Source organism: Lactuca sativa, chromosome 8, assembly GCF_002870075.4.
Source record: "Lactuca sativa cultivar Salinas chromosome 8, Lsat_Salinas_v11, whole genome shotgun sequence".
In the NCBI taxonomy this organism is placed as follows: domain Eukaryota; kingdom Viridiplantae; phylum Streptophyta; class Magnoliopsida; order Asterales; family Asteraceae; genus Lactuca; species Lactuca sativa.
The window spans coordinates 108,132,357-108,149,233 of NC_056630.2; the positions used below are offsets into that span (position 1 = coordinate 108,132,357).

The window sequence follows — 16,877 nt, forward strand, 5'->3', positions numbered from 1 at the left end:
AAAAGTTATGATTCAAGTGTCCAAATGCCATATCCAAGGTCCTATAATTCATACCTAAGCCATAGAAGTGATTTGGAAGGGTTTAAAGGCATAAAAACCCTAGATTATTGAGTTTACGGCCCAAGAATGCTCCTTGGCCGTAAACTCCTTCAAACTTCACAAAATTCATGTTTTAATTGTTTAAAGTTCAAATCTTAAAGTCCCTTAGCCATATCTAAAGTCCAATTGAGTTTAGGAAGGAGTTTAAGAGCTTAAAACCCCATAAAATGGAGTTTACGGCCCAAGCTTGCTCCTTGGCCGTAAACTCATGTTCTTGACCCTAAAACTCAATTAATTCATCAATTTGAAGGCTAAAGATGTTGAATAACATGCTAGAGAGGTTACCTTAAAGATTTGAAGCCTTAAACTTGAAATTTGGACCTTAATTCTAGCTTGGAGGAGAGAGGTTGTAAGAGTTTAGTGTGAATTTGGCCAAAGGCTTCAAATGGAGTCTAAATCATGTTTATATAGTGTTCGGGAATTGGACACGATCGAATTCTACCCGATACCGACGTTAAATGATGATTTTGGTCGTACCCGATTGAGTTACCGTAATCCGATACGGTAATTTCTAGAAATATTCCGATCACTAAAGTTGATTGTTAAAATGATTTCTAAATGTAATAAGACACCCGTTAAGTCATTTTAAATCAATATAAATTAATGACCTAATAAAATGGCGAATATTGGAAACTAAATTGAGAATGACGTTTGGTTGATCGGATTGAATTACAAGTTGTGGTATTAGAATTGACATGAAATTTCGGGTTGTTACAAATAATAATAATAATAATCAGAATAATAATAATAGCAGTAGATGCACTTACAATGCGAACAACATTCAATGCCTTTTGGTAAGATGCATCAGAATCTTTCTTATTCCATAAGTGTGTTCTGTTTTGCTTGGCTTTTTGGTAACTTTTCTGCAATATTTTAATTTCAAGAATCAAAAACCTTAATATAACAGCAAACTAATTTAAGTCTAATGAAAAGCTTTGGGTAGGTTTAGGTAGCCACAACATGTCTCAATAGATTATTTAATATACAAAGAAAGATGCATGATGACAGGGGGCAGGAATAAAAGATAATTTCAGAATTGTTTGATGACAGAAAGACTTGTTAAAAGTTTATGCCATATCAGAATGTGTAGGAAATAACCACCTTTGACATATTTAGTTAAAAGGGGGAAAATAGCTCATTAAGATAACCACCTTTGACATATTTAGTTAAAAGGGGAAAAATATACCTCGTATAGGCACGTCTCATATACGTTACAGCAGTTGCGACAACCTTGAATTAGTATTAAATTCAATGAGAAATTTGGATTTTTTTTACTAATAATAGCAGTGTACTTTAAACTGCTAATATAGAATGTTGCTATTATAAGTGAATAAGTTTAAGTAAATGGCTAATATGGTTAGGAAATATATACATTTCTTATATTGGTAAAAAAGAGTAAAGTAAGTTGCTATCTCCTGTAATTTATAACTAAAGATCGAGATATAACCTTCACCTCACTTTCACATTTTGAGCCAATCGCACACTATCTGTAGAAAAAAAAATACATAAGAAAATGATGTGTTATGAAGTAAAGCATTCAGATTTTACAAGTTACAACACCAAAAATTCATAATTAACAAAAATATTAGAAGAAAAAAAGCAAGTTTGAATTCATATAAAAATGTGCCCCTTAATAAGCCCAATCAGAAAAAGAACGGTGTATGGAGATTTTGGTTCAAATGAGTTTCTAGGTTTGTGACTGTTTCTATTTTAATTATTGTTATGCAATATTATTCACTTAGTTGCTTGGTATAAATCAGCTTGTTGATGCTGTATATCTCACAAACGGGCTAAGGTTTGTCAAATTTTTATTATTATAAAATGTATTTTAACCCATTAGTATATCATTTTAATTTTTTATATAAATGGATTTGATCCTGTTACTGTAATACCTCAACCAAGCATCATCACAAACTAGTATTTGATAGGAACAAACCGCTGCATGTTGATATCTGGGAGATGGTGAAATCCCAGGAGCAATTGCCAATTCCCATCGACCATCTTTGTGTTTTGCAAGTCCATAAGCACTAGCCAAAGGCTGCAAATATGATGATATCAAGAAAATCAGATATTTATATTAAAGACTTTATAAAGCAAATCATATATTCATTTTTCTTGTCATAAGTCATCGCTGATAATGTTGTAAAGCTCACAAACAATTATTGGAACAGATTGATAAGGGGTTGCTTTTGATGATACGAATAAGCACATGTAGTTCTTGTTAGCATCATAAGTAGAGACACCCAACAAACCATCCTAAACACATACGTGAAAAATGTATTCATAGAGTTCATAGAAAAAAAAAGTAGAGTTATTGGAAAGTAGATAAATATTATTACCATGTCAACAAGTGGAGAAAGATTAACTCATTAATACTTGGTTCTGACTGAAACCTCACAGAAGTTAATGGAACCTCATGATTTCTTAAATCCCACCAACCCATTGTTCCCTCCTCATAACTGCATACATAAAACACAATCATATTCTCAATTAGGACTTCATATGTCATTTCAAGAATCAAGACAACTCCATTTCCTAATTTCCTATAAAGTTAAGTACAAACCCTGCTAAGACATGTAGAAATCCATGTTGTTGAGGTACCAAAAAAGCTTCAACTACCATGCACATACCTGTAGAACAACATGACCATATATATGTTATTAAATCATAATAATTTTTATTCTAGTAATGAGATAATGTTGTATAATTTAGGTACCTTTCCCTTCAGTAAATTGATTTGTGGAGCCAGTAGAAGAATGTGGTAACCTTGCAAACCTTTCTACAACATTGAGATCCCATAATCCAACCTTCCTTTTGATATTTCAAGTGAACATCATGGAGGGAAGAAACATAAAAAAAGAAAACGGAATTTGAGATCATCATGTTCCTACCTCAAATAGCTATGATCCAGCCATAGCCACATATGGACGCCCTTCCACATGGTTATAACCTGATTCAAACACATTTCATTACCAAAAAAAAAAGATACAAACCGTTTTTTTACAGAAGTAATTCATTCCTGCCCATATATTCCCACTAAACCAAACATTGGTCTAAAATAGGAGAAAAGTACCTTGAAACATGTTGGAATTTTGTACCACATTCTCTTGATGCTCTTCTTGGATGTCATGAGAAATTATTTGATAGTAAACATTGGTCACGAAAGTACACATGTCTAATTTGCTAAATACACCGTACTTTCGTTCAATCCTAAAAAACAAATTATCAGTATATGTATGTATAAAATATAAATTAAAATCAAATATGTGAAGAAGTAATGTATACTTAAAATTAGTTAGGGGGGCAAAATCTGCAAGTTTTCCACATTTTGGATCGTCCTCGAGACTTAGTGTGTCGAGAGCAACCCTCCAGACTTTTCCATCATGCCATACAACAACATCAATAACAGGGCCCTTGTCTTCATAGCTATAACACATATAAAGAACAAGTAAATAAGTACAACTACATAAAAATAAGAATAAAAAGAATAACCTTAATCAAAGAGATATATCACTCACATCTGATTGCTTCTTTAAATAATCAACTCTATCTTGTAGGTCATAACGAGTCCTTTTTTAAATCAACTCATCAACTTTTGTTTGCTTCTAAAGATAGGGGAAACTTGTTAGATTTTGGAAAAGGAAAGATTTTTAAATATGAGAACAAACTTGGACAACCTTGTCAAACTGTTCATGTTGTTTCACAACGTCGGCTATTGTTTCTTGATTCTTTTCATCCCATTTTCTTTTTCTTTCTTTCTGTTTCAGATTACAAATTTAGATAAATAAAAAATTAAGAAAGAAATATTCAACAAGCAATTAGTGATTAGTCATCTAGATCAATATAATACTACAAACCTGATGCTTCACGAACGCAATTATTTGCATCAGCCTTAACAATAGTTGATGTATCAATATCACCAATCCCAGTGCTGAGGGATGAGAAACATGTAAATTTCCAAACCCCAAGTCAACATAACAGTTTATTTGCAGGATGAGAACCATGTAATTTCTTTTTCATCCCCAATTGAGTGGAAACAAAATGGATGACGTGATAAAGTAATTGCAAACCCTAGGTTTTCCCCAATCTTGATGATTACCAAAAAATAACAGGAGAACAAAAGCGAGAGGAGGGATAGGATGTGCTGAGCAGCGATTGTGGTCGACACAAGTGGGAAGAAGGAGAAGATTAGGGATTTCATGGTGGGGAAAAACTTGATTGTTCTTCCATAAAATCCATGGTAGGTGATGTAGGTGATTGTGGCTATGGCACCGAGGAAGAAGATGTAGAAAAAAACTTAATAGAGGAGATGAATTGTTAGGTTTTGACGAAGATCCGTCCGCTGGTGGTTTCACAGGGCAGCGAGCAGAGTGGACTCGTCGCTTGAGGACCAACGATGTAGATAAGAAGATGGAGGGTATGTGAAAGGTTTCGTTGTACAATATGAAGTGTGATATGTTGTTTTAATAGAGAAGGAATGCAAGTTATTCAGGGTGAGTGTGATTATCGGTGGGTAGGAGGGGTTTGTAAATAGAACGAGTGAGAGAATTAAGGTTGATCCGGTGGGTGGAGAGAGTGTAGAGTTAGAGGAAGGCGGATTGCAATTTTAGGGTTCAACGGTGGTGGCGATAGCTTAGAGTTTGTAGAGAGAATGGAGGGATGGAATGCAGGTCATGGCTCACCTCCTCCGTTCGGAGACCTTTGTGCACCACACCACCATCTCTGTCCATTCTCTCTCTTCCGTTCGCATATTTTTATAATTTTACGCGAGTGATGGGCCTATGTACACGTGAAGACACTGGTGAGGGATGGATTGAACGAGAAACCTTCATCGTCGGCGAGGTGTGTGATGGAAGAGAGATTGTAGATGGAACAAAAAGTGGAGATGGAGATGGAACCAGACCTAAATTGTCATGGCAGGTTTTCAACTTTTCTAATTTTTGTGGAATTCCTTTTCCCGCTGCTAAAGATGTAGACGTGTGCCGTTTTCAACTTTTCTAATTTTTGGGGAATTCCTTTTTCTCGCTGCTAAAGATGAAGATGTGAACGTTTCATTAAAAAAATATAAAACAACATGATTTCACGACACTCTTTTTATGAAAGTTGCCGTTCGTGTTTTTTTTTTGTAACACCAATTTTGGGGCACACAAAAATGCGCGTCCAAAATCCTTCACATTTTGGGAGATCTGACATTATTTTTAGGGCATACACTTTAGCGTATCCTAAAACAGCGCGTGTCATGGTTTGCGCGTCATTAAAGGGTATTTTTATAGTAGTGTTGTAGATGTCTAATATGTTGGACATAGCAAAGTGTTGCTACAACACTCATGAGTGCTCATAAGTTTTGAGTATTGGATTCAACTCACGCTCACTTGTATCACTTCATGGAATTTATCCTGTGCAATCGTGTGACGGTAATATCATATAAGTCTTCAAACCTAGAGATATGTGTTGTTGCCTATGAGTTGGTTATACATTGATTGTATGAAAACGCATTGGTAACTCGATGTTATAAAACGTGCCTTTGTGTATGATTCAACTAGTAGTAGAGCAAGCATATGAGTCGAAGTTTATTTGTTCCTTCTTGGATTAGAAGCGGTATCTGGGCCCCTCGATGATTTTGTGTTTACCCATGTACCGGGCCCGGTCAGAACTAAGTTGATGTGTCCAATTAAGTTCTATGTTAAACAAATCAGAAATCGGGAAACAAACTGTTGGACAATAAGTATGACATTGTTCCATGTATTTGTCCAGCTGATATCTAGAAAAGAGGATTATATGATCACTTATCTTAAAATGGCGTATCATCATCTCAGTTCTGCGGGACCTTGAAAGAGCTACAATTGTTGATCAGTTCCTAAAGTCATTCTTGCAATTATAGTTATTAGACTTATCCAAGTGTGAGACTGTTTGATTAGGTGTCTAAGTTCATAACTATTCCTGGAATGTACTTGACCCGGTTAGCATGGTTCATTTAGGTTGTATGGCATTGCAACACTTGGATTGACTAAATGAGAGAAGGGACACTTAAGGTTTATTAATATATTATAAGTTCTAATATATTAATAATATTATTTAATTAGTATTGATCACAAAATTAATTTGGAATTAATTAAGTGATGAAAAAGAGACTAATTAAATATATAGGGTTGATTGTGTAAGTCATCTATTCTTGTATAGTGGGCTAATGATCCATGGTTTGTATGGATTGGGCTAAAACCCATAAGGTGCTCCATGGATAGTCCATGGAGGTTACAAACCCATGGATCATGGAATATGGAAAGCCATGAAAATTAGGGTTTACAAGGTGTAACCCTACTTGTGCCACAACTATATAAAGACCCCTAGACTAGCAAAATCAGCACTTGTACAAGCAAGAAAGAGGGCTAGCCGATTTTGAGGTGTTAGTGAACTTCTCTCAAGGTTATTCCAAGTGTTGTGGTGTTGTGTGAGACATTTGATGTATTACATTTAGGTGCTAGGCTCACAAGGTTCTCAAGGAATCCAAACAACAAAAAGGTATGCTCTTTTTCTAGCATTTATGTTTAAAAGTTCCCCATGCTATGCTAGATAGGTTAAGAACCTTGGAAATAAATTTTGCATGCATCTTAGTAAAACATAGATCCAAGGTTTCTAGGGTTGCATGTACACCTTAGGAGTATTAGAATGCTCAAAACCCTTCATTACCTCATGAAAACCATTTGAAGATTCTCAGCAACAATTTTGAATAAATTTCAATTTGTGAAAAATAGTGGCATACAAATAGTCACAGAAAACACAATGACATATATACATTACCATAAACACACACATATTCACACAAATACACATACACACATAGATAAATAAACAAAAACATTCACATACATGTAAAAGACATACACATAGGCATAAAAATAGAAGATAAAACATTATTGAGCTTGAGTCATAATTTCTTTAAAAGATAACTTACCTTAATGAACAAAAAATAGAATCAGATACCTGAAATCCATAGTAACAACAATAAACCAATTAAATGAGTAAAATTCCAAACGAATAAGAACTCAAACCTGTGAGAACTTGAAAACACCTCTTTGGAATCGAATCCTGTAGAACTCGAATCTATTAAAATACAAATAATTAAAAAAATGAAAGCAATAATGAAAGAAAAATTCCAACCTGTTCAAACGAAAAAGAAATAGGTGGGGTTTTTGATGGTGTGTTTTCTTCAGTAATAGTGTTAAGTGATGCGCAATGTTGGTGCGTTTTCCCTTAGGGGTGAAGGGTGGGTGATGACAGTAGTGACTGATGGTGGAAGTGCCTGCAAACATAAACCACGTTGTTATTACATCCAAATGTTTAGCGTTTCATTTTCATAAAGAGACGACGGTCGATAAAGAGACGATGGTAAATGATTTTAGTATACTTTCGGCAAAAACAGAAGGTGGATATGGATGAGTAGACGTCGGTGTGACTACATCGGATTTAGGAGGAGTTTTTGAGCTGCCATGGTGGCCATCCTTTTCATATTCTATCACAGAGAATTTGAGGGAGGGATAGCGAACCCTAGAAAGTCAACAACTACATTAAAAAGATTTAGAGAGAAATAGAGGAGGGTGACTGCATTGGATATGGGAGGAATTTTCTACTGGAAAGCATATCAAGAGATATGTATAACTAAATGGAAAGAGGGTGTGTATTTTATCAGTTCCTATTTGACCGGGTAAACCTTTAAACCTGGAATTTGAATTAAGGCTTATCAATTCCTCGAATGCGGACTCTATATTGGGAAAGAAATTTATTGAATTAAATACTTGTACTTGCTCCATTATATTTTGTAGGAATTAAATTATAATAATATTTTAATGATGATTTGTTTTACTATTACCTTAAACACTTGGACGTCTTAAATCTATTTTTAGAAATAGTAAAGTTTGGATAATAATATAGTAAGATAAGATATATATATATATATATATATATATATATATATGATGGGTTTTAAGCGAAACATCAATCCTATGGTGTACATGCAAACCCTAATTGCTTTTGGATCTAGTTTGTCTAATGAACATGCAATTGAATATCCAAAGCTATAAACCCTAGATCTATCATATAAGAACTGAAATAAAGCTTTAGTAATTACTTTTGATTGTTATATTGCAATAACAATCAATTCCTTGCTTTGATTGGCTTCAGAAAGCTTAGTCCCTCAAGTGCTGCACCTCTAATGGAGTCACAAACACCACTAAGCAACTTGGATGAAGAGGAGAAGAGAGGAGGCTGCCCAAAACTTCTAAAAACCCTAAAGGAACTCTTGTTCACGTTTTTGGGGCATAGGGGCCCTTTATATACATGTAGGTTATTAAGGTTTTCAACTAGGAAACCCTAATCTGACTACTTAAGCCCTAAGCAGCCCATGGACTCCTTTAACATATCCCTTGGACGATTTCTAATGGGCTTCCCATAGAATTCTTCCAACCTATATATTATTAGGTGATCCATAGCCCAATTATAATTATCTTATAATTACAATTCCAATTCCCTAAGTTTAATTAATCTCTTTTAGCCACAAAATTAATTCTTGACTAATATTAATTAAACAATATGATTTCTCCTTTAATATATTATTCTCATAATATATTAATAAATCATATTTAAACCTTTCTCTCCTTAAATCATCCTACATATTACTATGGTGAATGCAACCTAAAAGGACCATGCTCATAATTGGGTCAAGTACATACCAAAATAGTTATGGACTTAGACACTAATCCAACAGTCTCCCACTTGGATAAGTCTAATAACTATTTTTCCGTATGACTTCAGAACCTGATTAGCAATCACAACTTTCAAAAGCCACTGTCAACTCTGATCTTATCAGATAGTATGTCCTTTAGATAAGGGATCATATATTCCTCCATTCTCAAGATATCGTATAGACATAAGACATGAATTTCAATCATTCTCTCTATACTGTTTCCCGACTTTCGATTTATGATGACTGACAACAGACTACAATTGAACACATCAACTTAGTCCCAGCTTGGGCAAGCGCTTAGGTGACATCACTAAATCATCGAGGGGCCCACAGATATCGCTTTTATCCGACTTTGGGTAAAAGGAATGGATAAACCTCAACTCAAATGCTTGCTTGCATTTACTGATTGAATCACACACAACAATAAGTTTTAAAACACCAAGTTACTGGTGCGTTTACTTATTATCAATGTGGAACCGACCAACAAATAACAACTCACACGTCTTGGTTTCAAGAATATACAATATTATCGTCTCACTAATCACTCGTGATAAATCCATGAAGTGATCCAAGTGAGTGTGGGTTTAATCCAATACTCTAATCTTATCAAAGCACTCATGAACTCTGCAGCAAACTTGTGCCATGTCTAAACACTTCAGACAATCTACAGACAGATTCATGACAATCTTCCTTCATACCTACTCCCAACGTATGACCGACTATGGATGTTTGAATAACCTAGTTATTCTGGAAGTCAAAACATGCAAACTGAAACATAACTATAATACTTAATCCTATGCGGCCCCAAACTTGTGAGAGTAAATAAAACACTTCTATTTATCCACCATATTGATTACTCATTATTTATCATTTAATGTTTCGGATAATCAACTCATTACTTGAATAACAACAATTGTCCCATGCTCCAAGCATGCACACTTTGTTTCCTATGGTCCATGCTTTGTGAAATAGATCAACTGAAAAACTTTTCCAATGATGATCATTTCAAAATTTCCAATCCTTATCATTTGTGTAATAACACAAGGTTCTTTACAACTATTAGAATATGCTAGATTCTAACATTTTATGCAACGATCCTTTCGTAAAGTCATAGGACACAAGTCACCAAGACTTGGCCAATGAAATGACAAAGTACTCTATTGGAAATTGTTACAAGACAATTCCATAGACGTGAAGTCTCACATTCAAAGTACATTCCTTTGAACATCTTTCTTGCATAAAATTTTCTAATCTAGACATAGACTCTTAATATCCAACTTGCAATATGGAAACATTTCCATATTTGCCATATGATAACTCATTTTTAATAGAATCTTATATATTCATAATAATGTCGATACGGTCCATCCAATACCATACTTCCAACTACTCACAAGCGACCAATCCTCAGCGAACTTTGGATTGTCCTTTGATAGTTGTTTAATTATTTTAGTCAAAACTGATTCTAATCCTTTTTTCCCTCTTAATGCGCTATACATTTGGAAAATTTTAGAATGGTCAAATATTATAGCATTTGCAATCGATTCTATACCCGAAGCGTATGGGACACGATGCATAATGTCTTACATAAAGATATGATACTTTATCAATCTTCTGCCATAATATTTTATGTGTCACGTTCTCACAATTCGAACTATGAAGAGGGATGCCGTAATCATAATCGAAATTTGATAACACACTATGTATCCTTTGACTAAATTTATTAAAATTTCTCAATCTAAGCTTTAGATTTTGAAATGAAGTATAATATTCTCTCCCTTCATTATAGCAAAACAACTTTTCAAATTGAATCTTTGTTTTTCTATAATTAATATTGCTAACTTGCAATACTTGCCATAATAATCATACAAACATAACACTTATGCTCCCACTACCATGATGATTATTATCATATAAGCATAACACTTATGCTCCCACTAGCTTTGATATGTATTCAGAAAACAACTGAACTTCTAGAAAACAATGCGAGTTGAATTATACAAAATTCATATATACCAGATGCTTCGGTAATCCTTTATCTAAGCATCTCAAACTTATACACCTTTGCCTTAGATAGCTCATATGTGTGTCTAAACAATTCAGAACTTATGTTACTAAGTTCCAAATGTTCAAACTAATTGCCAAATCTCACAATTCGAATTATGGAAAGGGATGCCGTAACCATAATCGAATTTGAGAATAAAATTTTCAGAATTGCTATCTTCTTAACATCTCTCTTAGTGAAAGCATTTCCTCACTGTCATTTTCATGAAGGAGGGAATCTTATGACACTTAGATTTTATGGTGTATGAGTTCCTATCCATGTGAGTTTGCCAAAACCAAGTTTACGACAAATCCAAACTCATATGGATTGAACTTTCTTGACTTCTAGCCTTATGGTAACACGAGTGCCCACCATGTCTTCCAAGTAGTTTAGCAACTTATCCTTACATATCAATGTTCTTTCCATTGATCAAGGTGCTTTGTCTTTATGCATTCAAATGAGAACTCATAGAATTCACATGCATAATTAACTCAATTGGAATGGCACAGAAACAAAATAATGTCAACACGATAGGTTGTAAACCTCAAGTCGTGTGCTAGTGATGATCGATAAGGTTTATTCCTGATTTGTTCATGAAACTTTTTCAAAAAAACATTAAAAATCCCACCGACTCCTTGACATATAAGGTTCTCTTATCAAGAAACATTTCTTGACAAACAAATATTCAAGAGTTAGTGTAGCTTTTATCAAGACAAAACACTTCACAAATTGGTCCTAGTTGGTCTTTGTCTTATCCAAGACAACACAACTTACCAATTTCAAATGTGCAAGAATAGAAAAACTTTTCCAAATTCCACATTTGTTGAGTGTTATAAACCTACTTAAGACTTGTCACTCAATTCGCAATCTTGGAGTATGACTCTAAGATTCGATATTGGAACGAAGTATGATTGACTTCTTGATTTAACCAATTCCACAATTCCCGATTCCTCTTCTTAGACATACAAATGTACTAAGACTCAGTTAGAGAATCAATTGAGATATGGTTCTTAATCATTAAGACTTATCATAAAACACAATAAAAGGTACTCTCCCTTCTTCTTAGAATAGAGAAACTTTTATCTTTCTGCCTACTTGATTCTTCTTTATTCGTTCTGCTATTCATTAAAACACTTTCAATCAACTCAAAATTACACTTAATCTTATAAGTATAATCATATTTACTAAACTTTTAGAAAATCATGACGAATATCTTATCTCTCTTTGTGGTGGACTTGATCAACGCACAACCTAGTGTACTCGATCTACTAGTCCTTCACTTGACACTTTGTCAAAGAATTAGTCTAATTTCCAAATATGAAGTTTCTCATTCATCACACAACCAAGTTGTATGATTCCAAGTTTCTGTCCAATTGAAACTTGGGCGATGAGAAACTCTCCATATTTAGTGAATTCTTGACATCTCCACAAATAACATAATCAAGAATCAAATCCATTATTGCTAATAATAGAAACCTTCAAACATCTATTTTTCATACATGCCTTTGCAAGGATAAATAAATAAGATAAAATCAAAATTCATTTTATTGCGGAAAATTTGTCCTTACAATGCAATTCAATTGAAAAACTATGTTACTACATATTTCTTAACAATATATTCTAACTCCAAGTAGTAGCTCAAAAATCCAATCTTCAAATAATGCGATCGAAATCCGCTTTCTTCACGATTAGATTTAGCTCACTTCTTCCCTTAAGCTTCCTCTGTTTTCTTCGATCCTACAAAACATCAAAATGTAATCTTATCACATCATGTATTAAGAATCTAGAATATGAACTTAAAAGGGTTAGTTAATGGATTTTACCTGAAGCAGAGCCATACGTCTTGACTCTCCCATCTCTTAGATCTCTCAGGTAGTTAGGGCAGCTTCGTCTCCAATGCCCCTTCTATTAGCAATAAAAGAAAATGGACTCCTTTGGCACAACACACCGGACAATCACAGACTTGGTTCTTTCTGGACTTCCAATGTTGCCAGTGTCCATTGAAGTTTCGGAGTTTGATTCACCAGACAAATTTGCTTGACCAACACGCCAAATCATTGCTGATTCAGCAGCTATAAGCAAATAAGTGAGATCAATGAGGGTCACGTCGTGATCCATCATATAGTACTCCCTAAAGAACTCACTATATGATTCAGTAATTGACTGAAAAACCCAGTCAACAGCCAACTCACTTGAAATCCTGACACCCAACATGCTTACCCTATCAATGTGTGACTTCATCTCCAAGATGTGTTCACACACAGGTTTCCCATCTTCGTGTTTACTTGCCAAAAGGGCTTGAGTGAGCCTGAACTTTTAAAGCCTTTGAGCTTGTGGGTCAAGGAGAACAATTGGAGGAGGTGGTGGAAGCGAAGCATGACTCTCATTTCCTTGATCGTATCTCGGAACGTCATCTTCATTTGGAAAGCTTGTTCGAAAGGATTTGGGAAGACCATTGTAAGATTTAGACATCTACAAAATGGGAGAAAATTCAAGTTAAGTTGATTAGAATTCTTGATGTAACACCCAAATGAAACATCAAGCTAGGATCCAACACAGTACTCTACAACCTAAAAGAGGGATGCTGTAATCTAGTCGCAAAATATTTGAAGGTAAGTAAATGACGATTTACCAATTTCCACAATGAAAAACAAAAATGAAGTTTAAGTTTTAAATGAATTGAAACTCCGAGATCTTTTGAGATTCATTGAACTTTTCAATGACATGTTTAATCTCGATTATGCCCTACTATTTGTGACTGGGATGCCGAGGATCACAAACAAGGTGTGAATAACCATACGAATCACGTGGTGCACCCAATGCTACTATCACCTAATCAATGTGCTGGTTAGCCACACACGCTCCATTGACCTATAATAAGCATCGAGCCACCCTTCGCCACCAATGTCATCCCCAAATCAGTGTGCCGGTTAACCACACGCGTTCCACTAACGTTTGACAAGGGTACAAAGTGTAATTCCATGGGTTAGCATACAATTTCATATTTTGCCTAAAGTAATTATAATTTGGGAAGTTGAAAAGCATTTAGTTACTTGTGTACTTCATTATACTTATAATGAAAGGTTTCTGTCCTATCATACCCGTTCGGCTAATGACCCTCCACTAGTCAAGAGTGCGGTGGGTAAGAGTGGATAATCATTCAATTGCAATTTTATAGGCAATTTCCTTAAACACCTCTTATAGACCAGTTTTGTGAATAAGGCCTACTAACGGTAAGACTGACTCTTTACTCATATATATATATATATATATATATATATATATATATATATATATATATATATATATATATATATATATATAATATTAGACTTTTAATGTTATATATAGTATAAGGTGTATTTTACACTTTTAAAATACTAGGTGTTAGCCACGTGTTAGTCATTGAACTTTTTTATAGGGAAACGAACTTTCGATTTTGTTCACATTTAGTCATTAAACTTTTTTTCGTTATCTATTTGCCACTGAACTATTGAAACTGTTCACATTTTACCCTTATGACTGGTAACAACCGGTCATAAGGGTAAAATGTGAACAATTTCAATAGTTCAGTGGCAAATAGATATCGAAAAAAAAATTTAATGACTAAATGTGAATAAAGTCGAATGTTCGTTACCCTTTCAAGTCATTATCCTTTATAATATCCGTCATTATCCCTTATAATATCCGCGGCTTTCAAAAAAAAAAAATATTGTCCTAGGAGCATCTATTTTTCGATGGTCATAAAGGAATTAAAACTGGACGGTCTGTTCAACCTTCTCGTGGGAATGAGAGAGTGCGATAATAAATGTTGTCAATTAAGTCACGTGTTTTGGAGATTTGAGTCCGTTATTGAATAAAGAAACAGCAAATCGATATTTTTTATTTTTTTTTTCTGTCAAATGGAAATGGAAAAGTATGATTCAATTTTTTACACAAAAAGAATCTGTCCAGTGGAGATGGAAAAATATGATTCAATTGATTATTGTTTTGTCGACCACAGTCTATACTTAATATTAAACTCAAGAAAGCAAAGATTAGAAAATATCTTTAATGCCCTCAAGCTTTTACAACTTCTTTAAAATACTATTAAGATTCTTGTTTCACTTTTTGCTACATTTCCCATCTTATTCCATTACTGACGAAGAAAAAAGCGATAGACAACATCTTTCACTAAAACGTTATTCTTTGAATATAAAAGAAAGCAGATCATACAATACAATATCGATCTGAATTTCGATCAATCTTTAGCATCAAAACATTACAAGCGAAACAGAAATGGTGAAGAAAACAAATACAAATCTTAAGTAACACAGGGAATTAATATACCCTGCTATGGGAACAGCTTGTGTTCTGGAGCAGGAGAGACGAAGAGAGTCCGAGTGTTGATGCAGTTAGATCAAACTCTAGAACATAATTCTCTAACTGATGCCCACCTAAGACAATAGACGTTGTTGGCTGACCTCCTCCATCAATAAATGCAAGACATATTACATTCTTCTTGGCTTCCACCATTGAGTTTGCACCATACAGTCTCATCCTTACACTACTGCCTTCCAAAACCAGGTCGATATTTGGAACTGCTGGTCCAGTTATCGTCTTGGGAACAGTCTTTGAGTCAAAGCACGCCCCAAAAGGTGCCACAGATTGTACCCTTTTTATTTTATTCAATGATGCTTCCTTGATGAAATCTTGAACAAGGGGTTTATAAATGGATGAGTGCAAAATCGTATAAGGTGATGTAGTACTAATCTTTGTTCCCCCAATTCCATTTGTATCAAAAGATAGCAGAGATGGACTAAAAGTTACAGGTTTACCGCTGATTTCAATGTTTTTGAGATTGATGAAATACTGATAGGAAAGTTCTCCGTCAGATAAAAGACGGGGGCCATTAATCGGATTGAAAACAAGCGGGGTGGTTACTAGTGACAGCGATTGATCTTCAATGCTAGGAAGCATGTAATATGGACCGCCACCAATGAATATATCCCCCAATCCATTCTCAGATGATGAAGGTAAACAAAGTGCAAATTTTTTAGCCAACTTGAAAAAAGATGAAATTTGTGATGGAAGTGAGATTTCGTTTCTTGCAAGGCCAACCAACCCCTTAGTATTGTCACCAGGCAAGCGATCTGCAGTGACCGAATCTACGCAAGCGAATTGGAATTTGGGTAGGTCGTAACTAAACCAAACATACGCACCGTCTGTGGAGTATACGGTGATGGTATCTTCACCAAGCTCTTGAATTGATAAGTAATTTGGAATAGGGTTGTAAACGAAGATACCACAGGTGTTGTTGGAGCACCCTGGTCTAGGAGTCGAGTAGCATGTTAAACAGGATGATGACCCCTTGGCCTTCTTACATTTATTTGAACCACATGATGTTTGTTTATATGAAGACGACACATAGGATGTACAATCAAACCAAACAGATGGTGATCCAAGATCAATCAATGCATCTATTATAGTAGGTAACTCAGTGTGTCCAGACTTATATGTGGTGAAGTACTGGAGAGTTGTTTGATGTTTTCTAATCGGAAGGTGAATGGCTTTTGGTTTTGGCAGTTTGGGAGGACCTGTAGCCGCGCATGAGAAGCTTAAAAGAGAAAAGATGAAGAGAGTGATAAGCGTTTGAGAAGATGCCATTGTGCTTGGATGTACGCTTCTACTCGAATTTATTGATGTGAATGGCGTTCTTTTATAGTACTTAATGATGTGAAGGGCGTTCTTTTTTTTTTATAGTACTCTCTTGATGCCTATGAAGACATTTGTAAATAGAGGTGGCAATCGTGTCGGGTTTGTGTCGTGTCGTGTCGAAACACTAAACGAGTTGAAAGTGCTTGACCCTGACCCGACCCATTTAATTAACGTGTCTTTTGTGTCAACCCGTTTATTTTCGTATCGAGTTCGTGTCGGGTTTCGGGTTAGGGCTATACCTTGAAATATGTCGTGTCGTGTGAGGTTAAAAGATTGAGCATGTTGAAAAAGTAGGAG

General features: G+C 34.9%; 1 protein-coding gene across 1 annotated transcript; it reads right to left on the minus strand.

The window, feature by feature from the left end:
- Positions 1–14,967: 14,967 nt before the first annotated feature.
- Positions 14,968–16,566, minus strand: LOC111885002 (probable aspartic proteinase GIP2). The gene has a single exon (XM_023881301.3). It carries the CDS (start codon positions 16,527–16,529, stop codon positions 15,204–15,206), a length of 1,326 nt encoding a protein of 441 aa, XP_023737069.1. The 5' UTR covers positions 16,530–16,566; the 3' UTR covers positions 14,968–15,203.
- Between the last annotated feature and the right edge of the window lie 311 nt (positions 16,567–16,877).

Coding starts and splice junctions, on each gene's coding strand:
- LOC111885002 (XM_023881301.3), bottom strand. CDS start 16,529: ATGGCATCTTCTCAAACGCTTATCACTCTCTTCATCTTTTCTCTTTTA.